The sequence below is a fragment of the Rhagoletis pomonella genome, unplaced genomic scaffold (genome assembly GCF_013731165.1).
Source record: "Rhagoletis pomonella isolate Grant_MI unplaced genomic scaffold, Rhpom_1.0 Rhpom_scaffold_01166, whole genome shotgun sequence".
Classification (NCBI taxonomy): Eukaryota; Metazoa; Arthropoda; class Insecta; order Diptera; family Tephritidae; genus Rhagoletis; species Rhagoletis pomonella.
The window spans coordinates 30,564-44,620 of record NW_023459720.1 but is presented as its reverse complement, the minus strand read 5'-3'; the positions used below and the strand labels follow the sequence as shown (position 1 = coordinate 44,620).

The following is a 14,057-nucleotide window of genomic DNA, read 5'->3' as shown; positions in this document are numbered from 1 at the left end:
TGGCTGCATTTCTTTATTCATTCTGAACGTTTGGAATAAGCTTTTTTGTTTATTTATTCTTTAGAACGTTCCTGTTGATATGGTGACGTATATTTCAAACGCATTCTGTTTATTCCGGCTGTGAAATGGGATTATCCGGAATGTATAAAGAAACGCAGCCATTGTGTGTGTGAGTTTGTGAGTAAATTTAAAAATTAAATTGTTTGGAAACGTCAATAATTTTAAAAGTGCCTCTCAGCGGTTCTACCTTACTATATTTTTATCATGGCAGTACCTATGTACATAGCAACGCATGAACAAGTGTCATGATGCAATAATACAGGTGTTATCAGTTGGCAAGTTCTCGCTCTAATTCCGCCATATTGACTACGTGAAACAGTGTTACTTCTTTAACTATTCTTTGCCCATTAATATAGTTGAATGTTTTTTATTTTTTCTCAGTATACACAATTTGTTTTCTTAAAAAGGTCTTTTACTTTATTTTATTTCATTTCATAACGAATATATTATAAAAAAGCAAATTTTGTTAAGGAGAAAATGTGAAATTTTATACTTTTCCCCCATATGGGGATTAATTTCTTCCCGTTTTTCTTCTCATTCTACTGAGCTAAGGCAGTGTCAAATCGAGCTGTCACAACTGATACAACCTTGTGTTAATGCATCATGAACAAGTGTGAAAGTTATACGAATTTCGACTTCTAAGCGAAATTGTCAAACGCACGCATATGGATAAATTTGTTATGGAGGTCGTTCTTAAATTCTGTCATATCCAGGATAACTTTTAAAGCAAAATTCCAAAATTATTAGAATTGGTCCGGTAGCACTGCTTGTTGCAATGACGCAAGGTCGCATATTGTTTTCAGCGGCACCTGCCGGCAACTGTTGATACTGCCACCGTAAACAAATTTGTGAAATCTGCAAAGAAGTGGGAAACAGTAAAATTTCACATTTTTTAATTATTAATGAACGATACGCCTTCGCCCAACCTGTAATTATTCATTTTAATTTCGAAATTATTTCTAACGTTTGTATTCCCAAAGAACGTAAATCTATTTACGTTCTTTGGCAAAAACCATCCATTTATCGAAGTGCATTCAGTAACCTGTAATGTGGCAGCACTGCGTTGCACCAAGGCAATCTAATTTTGTGTCAAATTTGGAGTGCATTTAATAAAAAGTGTTGATTTTTTTTATAAATAAACATAAATTGAAATGGTGTAAATAGGACGAGAAGAAGTTGCATTTGTACCTAAATAAGTGTCAGATGCCTTCCAGTGAACCACAATCGATAAGAATGGAGAGCGGTGGGTGTTAGAATGTTTTGTGGCTTTTGTCCACTTGCAGAAAGGAATTTGATAAATTATTGCCACTATCTGTATGTTTGTGTATATTTAATTGTGTATTCTAGTATCCGCTTTTGTTTGCCATTAATTTCCTATAAGTTTAATATTAACGTAACTTCATCAAAATTGTTAGAATGTGGTAAAATTTCTGCATCAAAATGTTTTTTTTAAGATCTCGTGAAATTAATTTTTCTTCTGCATTCCAATTACCTTGAGGCAACTTAACCTCAATTTGTGTACAAGCGCAGCTCCAAGAAAACGGACAAACCCAAATAGGCACTTGGAGTGGCTTTGGTTACTATCCAATATGACCAGCTGTAGTGGCGTTTTATCCGATTTCGCATATTTGAAAGCAATTAAAATGCAAAATATAAGAGATACGATTACATAGTTTCCGTTTAATTTTGTTTTCAGAAAAAGCATGCAATGATGTCAGTAAAGATCGGCCGGGATCGAATCAAGCCGCTGCATCGTATAATGCCGCACAAGAGCTACAAGAGATTCGCAAATTGCTGTGGGGTTCGACCATACGAGTAGATGTGTTTCGTCGTTGGTCCCAAGGTTAGTACATATGTCTAAAATAAGGTATAGTGACTCAGTGCAGTAAAAAGGTGTGGTTATCTAAAAATAAACGTCTTTGTTTTAATTTTATAGGCTTTGAATTTAGTGATACTGAACCGTCTGCTTTGGTGCAGAAAGAGGGTGGACCATGTGCTGTGATAGCGCCCGTACAGGCAAACCTGTTGAAAATTCTTATAATGGACACGCCAGGTCATTTCCTTAAAGATGTAAGTAAATTACAACGCCTAAGAAAGATTTCAACACTATACCCTTTTAATCATTGTGTTGCAGCTAACTGAGGATAAATGTCGACGCCTATTAATTCAGGCGATATGCGCTATCCTAAGTAAGTGTTCCGCACAACGCTACAGAATTGTCACGCTGCCACTGGAGACATGTGCCGAGGCCAAAGAAGTAAATGCTGCAAGCGACATTCCAGATGTGAAGCTCAGTGCTGCTGCTTTGGAAGAGGCTGTGACCCAAACTGCTGATGCTAGCATACCGTCGGCAACATCGGTGCGTATAGCAGAAGCTCGTGAAGTCTCTTCGGATGCATATCATGAGGGTCTGCACGTGCTGAACTTCGAGTCGATTGAAGAAGTGGAGAAATATTATTCGGAACACTGGCAGGTGCTCTCTGGCCAATATGGCTTACTGCTCTTCCTCTATTCAGTGCTGCTCACTAAGGTTAGGAAGCAATGGCGTTCCATAATTAATAACATAATAATGTTTTACTTTGCTGTTGTTATGATACAGAATATTGAAAATGTTATTTCGGAATTGTCTGACACATCTGAACCCCTGATACACAACACCTATGGATATGGTTCACAAGCGCTTATCAACCTAATGCTGACTGGACGTGCCGTAGCACATGTCTGGGATAATGATCAGGATGTTGGCGGTTTGAAATTGCGCGGCATCAACGAGCAAAGCGATATTGGATTTATAACATTAATGGAGCAAATGCGATATTGTACTGTGGGTTCATTCTTTAAAAATCCGAAAAATCCTGTTTGGGTGATGGGTTCTGAGACTCATTTGACAGGTGAATAGAGTTTGTCTTATCATTTTAGCGGTTACTAATTGACCTTTTCCTCTTAACAGTTCTATTCAGCAATGAGAAGCGACTGGTGTCACCGGAGACGCCGTCTGAGTTGGCAAGACGAGTTTTCAAGTCGTACGATCCAGAAGGCAATAATTTTATACCAGCTGACGTCTTGCAAGATGTCTTAGCCGCACTGGACTTGGTTAATGAGCCTGAATAGTAAGTCATATTGAAAGGGTTTTAGTTGACTTTTGGCTAAACTCTTAAGTTTTTTTGCTATTTTACTAGTAGTATAATTAACCTCAGTCAAAACTAAAGTGACTTGTAATTTTTTTTTCTGCATTATACTATTTGGTTAACTAAATATCAAACTTAAAATTACTCTTACAGCGTGGAAATCATGCAAAAGCGACTCGATCCTGAAGGGTTACACATTATTCTTCTAAATGCATTTATGGATGAATTCTTCCCACAGGAAAAACGATCAACCCCTGACACATTCGACTTAATGCACTACAACGGAATACCAGGTTCAAATGAGGGCAACAAGGTACGTTCATAGTAAGGAACCTTTCTTGTGTTCATAACTGTATTTTATCTGTTAATAGGTACGTTACTGTAAGGGGTCAGCTATATTACTTGAAAGTGATCTAAAATCTGTGTGCATCTCAAATCCGATGCTCACTTGCTTGCAAACGAAGTGGCCAAATATTGAAATTAATTGGCATGATATGCGGATACCATCGTTGAATTGACGATACATAGTTATAAGCCAACTTTGTATGCAGTAGTGCATAAAACACAAAAGTCGAATCGCTAATTTAAAGCAAATATGATATTGATATTCAGTTCCGCAATTTACCATCTCTAATCCATAGAAAAGCAGAGCAATAGATACGCTACAGCTAATATGGCACTAAATTTGAAGTACTGCAATTTTGAAAGACACATCCATAGCAGTAAACAGAATAGCATATTTTTAAAAGCAAAACGAAAACTGTTTTTTGTTATACATACTATATTATATTTAACATATTTTTTCAGCACCTCTAATGCTTTTTTATCTCTAATTCCTATATACTTTACTAAAAAAATATATATTTGCAAGGAAAAATATGAAAAATATATTATTGTTCCAGTATACATACATACAAACAAACATAAATGCAATAGATTAGCGATATTTTAGGAACAGGTTTGTTGTTCTCGCAATAAACTAAACACATAGAAAACAAGGAGCATACAAGCAAGCTTATGCATTCTAAAACAATGAGAACAAATACATAAATATAAATGTTACGCAAAGGCAAAACAAATTAATAGTTAATACATTTAACAGAAGTTTTATTCGATTAACTCTTAAACCACTAATTGTAGTTCATTAAAATAAATAACTACCAGTACACAACAAAGGAAAAGATGCCTAAATCACGCATATTAGCGTTTCATGTTGAAATAGGCACAAAACGAAATCTTTTGAAAATAATAACATACAAATATAGAAGGCAGCATAGAAAATTTCAATAGAGGAATGCAACACATTAAAAACAAAAAACCAAAAGGATTTTATTGTCTTGCAATTTTTCAAAAAATACTCGAACGTTTGAATCTAAAATTTTCGAAACCCCGATTGCCACAAAAGTTTACGCAATATCTATTTATACATATGTAGTATTATTTATGAAGCTTCTTATTCAGTTACTTATTTATGCATGCATGTCCCTTGTATTAAATTCCTCCAATTTGACTTTTTATTTAATCGGTCAATTTCTTATACTAAAAATAGATTTTTCAGCGGTTAAATTCCTTTTATGGCCTTTATAATGCAAGTCGTCGATAAACTGGTCGATTTCGTTTTGCATTCGTAACTATAAAATAATATAACTATGTATTGGTATACAATTTAAAAACATTTACCCAAATTAAATAGATGAACATTTTGAAAAGTGTACGACATAAAAGGTTTGCACAGTGAACAAATATCCATTTAATAAAACAATTTGAACCAAGAATGTTGTGCATATTATCTAAGTCTTAATTAAATACATGAAAAGTAATATAGAAAATAATAAAAAACACACACATGAAAATTTTTTTGCTGGTTTTACATTTTTAATGAAATAGTAGTTTATTTACTAAAACAAAGTGAGTACATACATACATATGTATATGTATATACATAGCATTTTCAGTTTAATTTAAATATATAAAAAAAGAATAAAAGCCCCTCTCTGCCCAGCGACTCGGACTCGAACTCGCACCTCTCAATTGACAGTTAAGTACTTTGGTCACTCGGCCATCGCGATCGCTGAGGTAGGGTGCTCAAAACGGCATACGATATTTTCGAGTTAACTCGGATTCAGTTAAGGCGAATGTATATAATTCGCTTTGGATTCAGTGACAGCAATTTTTTCGTATTCGTAGCAGGCATTCGAATTCGTGGTAGCCCTGATTACTTCATTTTTGAACAAGGAGTATTGAACGCTGTACATGACCCTGATGCAAGGCGTTGATATCTACTATTTTTAGCCGTATAGCTACGGTGACCATCCGTTCTGTATTATACGGGACAGTCCTTTTTTTTGCCCATTGTCCTGGTAATTTATTATACATTTATACGGCACGCCAAACGTTCTGTATTTCTTTTGATGCCCTGTATTTGTCCCGTATTCGGGGTTTCGACGCCTTAGTAGCTCATTAAAATGGCATGCCTATGAACAAGTTTTATGTGATGTTGGTACATATATGATGCTCATTTTCTCCATAAACAGTTATTATTTTCTAATCTGAATGCCTGTGATTCGAATCGAGGAATACATATTAGCGTGGGCCGAAAATCCGCTTATTTAGAATTTTGATTGGTAATAGCGAAAATATGGTTCATTATGCTTTAAAAAAAATCTGTGTGGAATTTGGAATTTTTTGGTCAATATCCTAGGCTCTCCCAAGTCCATCAGAGTTCAATATGCTCAAAAAATAAAAATTAATTAACACATTTTTTTATTAAAATCGCACAATTGCACTACAATACATAAATTGCACTACAAAAATAAAATAGTCCTACAGAATTTGGTATATGGACCTTTTTTGTATAGAACCGAAGTTAGCTAAGAAAAAAATTTTTTTAGTACTTGAGCTTTGATGGACTTGGGCGAGCCTAGGATATTAACCAAAAATTTTAACAGTTCACAAAGTTATTTTTTAGAGCATAATGAACCATATTTTTGCTATTACCACGCTAATATGTATAGTGACTAAAACAGAAATAAGGACTCGACATTTCAGTAAGTTTTGGCAATTTTTCCTATTTTACTTATTTATTTTATGAAAATAAAGCTATTTTCCTAACAAAAAGCATATAATACCACTTTGTGCAAAAAACTATAAAAATTAGTTCTACAACGTATCAACAAAATTTCAAACTTTTTAATTGGAATCTTTAGAAAAAAATTTGGTTTGCAGTTTTGTAACTCATAAAAATTGTGTATTATAAAGTGCAAGTGAAAAGTGGTGCTCATTTGCTTCTCTTTAAAAAAAAAAAGGTCGAACATACTTTGTATGAAAAAGATGCGTAACCCCGTCAACAAAAAAAATTGCCAAAAGTTATTGGTAAGCCTTAGCAACTTTAAACTTAACGATTTTTTTAACAATTTTTATGGGGTAAAAATCTCGAGAAAATTATCCTACAAATTCGTTATGTTACTATAAGGATACTGTTTCAGGGCTAATGCATCTAGGATCATTGAAGAAGGCTTTAAGATCTGTAAGCTGTTATGGAACAAATTTGCAAAATTATTTTTTTGTCCCGTATTCGGCTTTCATAAATATGGTCACCGTACCTATAGCCCATACAATTTAAGTCTAATGAAGTATAAACGGCTAAAAAATCCCGTTGATTTTTGACTTTTTTTTTTTGCACCGTTACGAACAAAATTTAAAAAAATCAACTTCAGTTTTTGTAAAAGCAGTCTCCCGACTTTACTTTTTCATAGCACTTTTGGACCATCCAAATGAACATAGCTACCTAATCCAATGCATAGTACATAGTACATATCAGCATAGACGCAGCCAATATCCATTCGCTACGCCAATGTTGCCGTTCCTCAGGCGAACGAGGATTGAAAAAAAAAACGGATTTTGCTGCGGCTTCTTCATTCTTCACTTCACCATGTATGCAACGCTTCAATGGAAATGCGCTGTCAGCAAAGATTTTAAATAAAAGCCAACCACAGCGTATAGAATTGATTCCAATGCTAATATGCATTAATTTATATTTGTTAATAGACACATATGTATGTATGTAAATAAATGTAATGGAAAACATGCTGTCATCCCCATAGCCGATCAAGCGATCGAGATGGGATGCTTTCTGCCTGCACCGCTTTGATTTGCGGCTATAATTTTTATTGACACCATCAACTGTTGGTTGTTGGTTGTTGGCTGCGAGTTTTTGAGATGGCGCTTTTCATGTTGTATGACATTTGGAATTTTTAATTTTCTTCAGTTTCGCTGTAGCACACATTCGGTCATGTTGTACTGTTTTGGTAAATGTCGACGGCTGGTTCTGCTTTACAGCTTTCGCGGCATAGCATGAAAAATTAATGATGAAGGCTAAAGCTAATTTGTCAGTCGCGTAAAATCGGTCAAGACATGCGCATCAAAGGCATTGCCAAGACATGGATTTCCATTAATTTTGTATAATATATGTATGTAGTACATGAGTTTTCTAACATGAATGCAATGTTTGCATCTATCTTCTCAGTTTATAAGAAAAAATATATATGAATGACGTTCCAGTAAAATTCCAGCTGATTCGTGAGCTAATTGGTATACTAATCACGCGATCAGCTGTTCATATCTATATATTTCGATCGAAAAAAGCTAACTACTTTTACGGGGCGATGGCCGCAAAAAAATCAGACCTGAATACCAATGCATTACAAACTTTTGGACATAAAATATCAATAAAAAAGCATTTTGTTATTTCTTTATTCTTAAAATTTTTATTTATTTCATTTATATTCAACATTGCATATTTGTTCATTTGTTTACATATTCTGCGTGGTCCTATAATTCCCTCAGACATAACATCAAAATGATAATATATAAGGCACGTTAAAAAAGTAATATCAGTAGAGCAGCTGATTTTTATTTTATTTTTTTTTTTAATTATTTTGTCTCGAAAATGTCAAATATTTTTAATTTCTTCTTACAAAAATTCTAAATTGTTAAATTCTATTTACATGTGAAACCTTTCAAAACAAGCGATTGAATAACAGCCTTTGGAACTTTTGCCCAACTCAGCAGCCGCTGATTACTGGGTTTTGCAAAGGATGGATAGATAAATGCTTCGAAAAGCAAACAAATTTACTAAGAAAAAAAGTTGCAACAATTTTTATTTTAACCAATCTCAATGAATTTTTATTTTTTTTTATCTCGCACGCTTTGATTTAGAAGTAAAAAATCAGCTGTTTTTGACATATTCGCTACCAGAAGCAACAACAAAATACACGCAAATGTTGTTTTTGCTGTAATGCTACTACCTGTTTGATATGCCTTAAAATAAAATAATAAAAATTCGAAATATAAAATTTCGAACTTCATTTTATTTATCCTGAATTCGAAAAAGTATATGTATGAGGATTTTTAAATAGAAACTTTTAAAGAAAAAACTCTCAACTCTGTTTAAGTAAGTTTTGTCATAGCCAATTAATAGTGAGGTATTTATGGACTTTCTTTATTTTTAACAATTGATAATTTTTCACTGCCGGGTTTGTTTATGCTGTAGCAAAGTTGTGGGCGGCTATAAAAATACCGCATTATAAAATTCAAAAAAAAAAAACGCTACCATAAAAAGAGTAATAACAATAACAAGTGTCTATAAATATACCATATAGAAAACAACACAAATTTCGTCTTTTTAATGAATGTGTTTTTTCCTCTTCAAACAATGTGTGTTTTCTTTGCGTTGACCGGCAATGTTTTATTGCCAAATGAGTTTCTGTTTACTTAAACATTAAACAGATGTTTTTGAAATGCATGATCGAATGTTATTGTTTGAATATACACTTGATCCCCGGTTTACAAGGTTAGTCGGCGGTTAGTTAGCGTCAAATGAGAAAATTGCGTTAAAGAAGAGTTAAAGTAAGATAATTCGGAATTATTTTGGGACATAACTGCAGTTAGTATGAATTAAGCCCTAAAGCTTATTCTTAAATTTAATGCGGATCAGGGGCATTTTCGATGACAACACTCGCCAATACACAAAAAAAGTGGAACGCAGAAAACACGCAACACTAGCCTGCACATCTACTTCGTCGTCGGTAATGCAGACACCTTACTGATTCAGATAGGAATGCAATTGAAATTGAATGAGGACTTATTTGTGTAAAATTACATTAAAAAAATGTAGGCAATATATGAAAGATATAAAAAAAAATTTGAACCCACGACCTCCCGGCTCGCTTAATGCGCAATACTGCTTTTTTGTTGCTAATTTTGATCAGATCAACTGCGCCTTTAATCAGGATTAATGCTGCCATCTTTCTATGGTATTACTTTGCGTCCGAATTCTCCAACTCCTACTATTCTACTATACTATACTATACAGCTAAACCAGCCCAGAACAAAACATATGGCGTCTATGAAATCTTGGCTTCATTTTGGCATGAGTCTCTATATAATTTTTTCACAATTTTACGAAAATATTTTAATTGTTTTTTTTTAACAAATAGCTAAAATTTTTTGTAAGTTTTCTTGGGGCGTTTGATAGCACTTTTGGCGAACATATTTTTCAAAATGAACAAAAGAGTTGAACCGCGTAAATTAGGTAATTGGGAGATTTTGAAAGAGCCGCATAAAAAAAGACCGCGTAAAATGAAGATCAGGTGTATTTCGAAGAAACTATTCTTTTTATTAGTTCCAGAACTGTTTGTCGGTTTGTACTGAGAACAAAAACTTTCGTCAATTGGCTCTCGCCATTTGAAATTTATACAAAATGCAGAAAAATTCTGCTGCGCTTGATTCTTTTTTTTTTGTGTTCCAAGGGGTGAGAGTCAGCGTTGCCGTTTCGCTAATTTTTTTTCTTTATTTATCAAATTTGTGTGATCTCTAACAAATTGTCTAACAGGCCAACCTAATATTCACGCACGCCGGCAGTTTACTGTCAAAAATTTCTCATGCACATACTACTTGTATGGAACCAACCGAAATTAAACGGCGTGCATAAAAAGCTAACCCAAATTCCAAGATTTGTGCTCATTTGACATTTTGGCGCGACTACGAATTCAAATTTCGCTCAACAAAGTTCTATAAATTTGACAGAAGTGAAACTCTGAGAAATCACCGACGCAAATTGACTTCGGTTAAACAAATGTGAAAAACTTGCGTGCGTGCGTAGAAAAACTCACGCTGGTAATATTAGGTTGAGCTGTAAAAGCGTAAATTCATCAGATTGGCAGTTAACCTCAATTTCCCCCAGTACTGACACCCATATGATTAGAGTTCTATGGGTGTTTTTTGTCCTTTTTGGTCTTCGCCACTACTCAGCCGGTATCATATCGGCTCCAGAGACTTTGCTGTTTTTAAATTGTCGTCTCACCTTCCGAAACATGTGCATCGTCACTCTACATTGGTCTGAGTTCTTCTTTGTCAAACTCGTCACTGCGCCTCCTGTATGTCCATTGCGATTGCAGATTTTCAACGCCTAACCTACGTTCTCCAATGCCCAGAAGCGTATACGTTCCTTGGCTGAAGTAAGTTAGTTATACGATCTCCATAAATGGATCGCAAGTCAACCATGCTTTCCTTTTCATCTAGTTATTTTTATGCAGTTGTTGCATCAAGGTGAGCTGATGTTGAGCTTTACCAATATTTAAGAGAAGCCTAGCCTGCTAATTCCACGGCTGCCGAATCCTGTCATCTAATAAGCGATGTTGAATATATATTTGTATGTAACTAGGACAATTTTGAGCGAACGTATCCTGAAATTTTTATGACTACAAAATAGCGTTCATTAGCTATAGTACTCGTATAAGCGTGTGCTATTGAAATTGAACAAAAATTTGCTCTGCACCCCAACAGAAAACACTTCTTTAAATTATGTGCATGCTTAATACATTCAAAGTTACCGCAAAAATTATGTTTATGGTTGCAATAATAAGAACTTTTAAATATCACTTTCGAAAATTATAGCATTCTTAATCATTGCGAAGGATTTAAAAGCCATTAAAGTGTAAACCAATGAACAGAAGTAATAAATAAAGTCATATGATGGGCACGCTATTGCAGCAATATGCTATTACATATGTATATACATTAGACTGCATCACCAAAAAAAAAATTGCGATTTTTTCGCCGGGTTTACAAAATCTATTATATTATAAGACGTCCAGCAAAATATTTCGGAAAAATATTTAGATTTAAGCGAGCTGGACCGATTTGAAAATACCTCCAAAAATTTCAGTTTTTTATATATAAAAAAAATAGTTTCTTAAAGAACTTTTTGAAAAAAGTCCCCTCAGATGGCAAAACAGATTAAGCTTAAAAAATCTGCATAAAAGTATTAAAAAAAAATTTACAACGGAATCGTAATAATGAGATTGTTGATGATGTTTTTTTACGTTTTTCTAAGATTGATTTACGAAAAACTTAAATAACGGGGCCAAAACTATTCTGATTTAGACTTATGGGATCTCGGTAGAAAGGTATTTTCCCACTATTTTCATTTATTGTACAAGAAGTCATTCGCGTCCCAATTTTTTTTTCAAATACCAACGCATCTTAATTCAACTTTGAATAATGTTCGTACCAATCATTGAAAATAGTTAAAAAAAAGCTTCAAAAATCTCATTATTACGATTCCGTTCAAAATTTTTTAAAAATTTGTTAAAAATATTTTTACGCAATTTTTTTAAGCTTAAACCGTTTCGTCATTTGAGAGCATTTTTTTCAATAAAAATCGTTAAGAAACTATTTTTATTCCATTTTTGGAGGTATTTTCAAATCGGTCGCTGCTCACGTAAATCTAATATTTTTCCGAAATATTTTGGTGGACGTCTTAAAAAATAATACATTTTATAATTCCAATGGAAAAACAGTGCCGATTTTTTTTTTTTTTTTGTATGGGGAGTGATGCAATCTAATATACATATGTATGTCTTGCCGAAAACTGAGAAACTGCAACTGCAAATGACGTAGTTATTTATGTACTTACGCCATCCAATTGCTGTACTAAAGATTTCGCTTTTATCATATTTTTGTCTTAAATCAACTTAATTTAGATTCAATTAAAATCATTAAAATGTACCATTGCACTCGAGGCAGCCAGCAATAATTTGCGATTTATTTTTAGTTGAACGTAATTTATATGCTAAGAAAAAATTAATAAAAATAAAAAAAAAATTATAAAACTAATATTTTATGCCAATGAGTATAATAGGTACCTGGACGAGTGTAAGCACGACTGTAAGAATGTTTGTCAATATATTATATAAATTTTGTATCTAATATTTTGTGTATAATGCATAGATTTAATGGCGTTTTCGTTTCTACAAAAAACAAATTGCCTTCTCATTGCCCTCTTCTTAGTATTTGTGCGTAGAGGGCAAAGAGAAGGCAACATTTTTTTGGTAGAAACGAAAACGCCATAAGTCAATTACAATGTGCTTATATAGGAAAATTAAAAACTTACAAACTAAAATAGCGTTAAATTTTAATGACAGTTCAAGTCAGCAACAATACCGAATGGACAGTGGCAGCTGCATTGCGCTCAAATTCATTAATTATTTCGGTGCAGTTTCAAAAGTAAGCCACAAGCAGCAAAAACAAAAACCAACACAAATATTCCTTTCAACGCAGCATTTAAAATAAGCATCTTCTATGGACTTAAATACAAAAATTTGTACATTAGGCATATGAGTTTTTTCTTTAATTGTATACTCGTACCCTTTGGTACACAACAAATTTGTACTGAGCCAAAAATTATGAAAGCTTTTGATAAGATTTAATATTTCGCCGAAAATGAAAAAAAGTTAAATTTTTCAAATGAATAACAACTAAAGTAGTATGTACTGAAGTAGACAAAGCGCAAAATTAATTGTTCAGAAAGGTGGCAAATTTTTGGAATTTTTCAAAAATGTTAATATATTTTAGAATTCTAAAAATTGTCTAGGTTTTATATGCCAGTGCCATGAACATAAGAATTTTTCGACAATTTGTGATGTTTCACATCTACATTTTACGATGGATTTCAGAATAAATAAAATTCTCAAAATTTTGGAAAATATAAAAATTTCTAAAATCTCAACAGTTTTGTACATTTCAAAATATTCTCATTTTACCAAAATTTCTAGAACCTCCCAGATGCCGATAGTTTTTAAAATTTTGGAAATTATCCTAAAAATAAGAAATCTCAAGAAATTTAATAATTTCATAAAATTAAAAATTTTCGAAGTTTTGTTATTTTCTAAACCTGCGAAAATATTCAAACTTGCTGTGACTTTCAACTATGTAAAATAGTACAAATTCGAAAATACCACAAAAAAAAAGTAAAAATTTAAAATTAAGTAATTTGAATTTCACCACTAAAATATTGGAGTTTTCGTATTTCTGAAAACTACCGTTACATGGGAGGTAGGCGTGGATATTGCACATTTTCAATACCATCCGTCCTACACTGAAAAATTTTTAAATTTTTATCGAGTTATCAAGTGCATAGAGGGACAGACAGTCACCGCTTAATCGATATATTTTTTTTCATTCTGATCATTATTTGTCTATATCTGTCTCGAATCGTTTTGCCTGTTACAAACAACCGTTATGTGAACAAAGTTATAATACCCGTGTGCGCAAGTGCGCTCTGGTATAAAAAAGTCATATGCCTAATGTGCATATGCATTTGTGGTATATTAAATTAACTAATTCGCAAAAATGTTTTTAAAAACGAAATAAAAATAAACCATAAACTCATGTAGCGAGTTGAGTGCCTATATAATTTCTATGAAATGTCAGACATACATATATACATATATATATATATACATATAGCTAAATTTATATGCAAACATTTATCAATGTTCTTAAATACATAGGTGCGAAAACGATGGA

General features: G+C 33.1%; 1 protein-coding gene across 1 annotated transcript; it reads left to right on the top strand.

Moving 5' to 3' along the window:
- Nucleotides 1-1,101: 1,101 nt before the first annotated feature.
- On the top strand, nt 1,102-5,040 carry LOC118752016 (ubiquitin carboxyl-terminal hydrolase MINDY-3 homolog). The gene is made up of 8 exons (XM_036486840.1): nt 1,102-1,303; nt 1,757-1,903; nt 1,997-2,130; nt 2,195-2,590; nt 2,660-2,951; nt 3,011-3,170; nt 3,342-3,501; nt 3,560-5,040. The coding sequence occupies exons 1-8, from the start codon at nt 1,264-1,266 to the stop codon at nt 3,704-3,706; spliced, it is 1,476 nt and encodes a 491-aa protein (XP_036342733.1). The 5' UTR covers nt 1,102-1,263; the 3' UTR covers nt 3,707-5,040.
- The last annotated feature ends 9,017 nt before the right edge of the window (nt 5,041-14,057 follow it).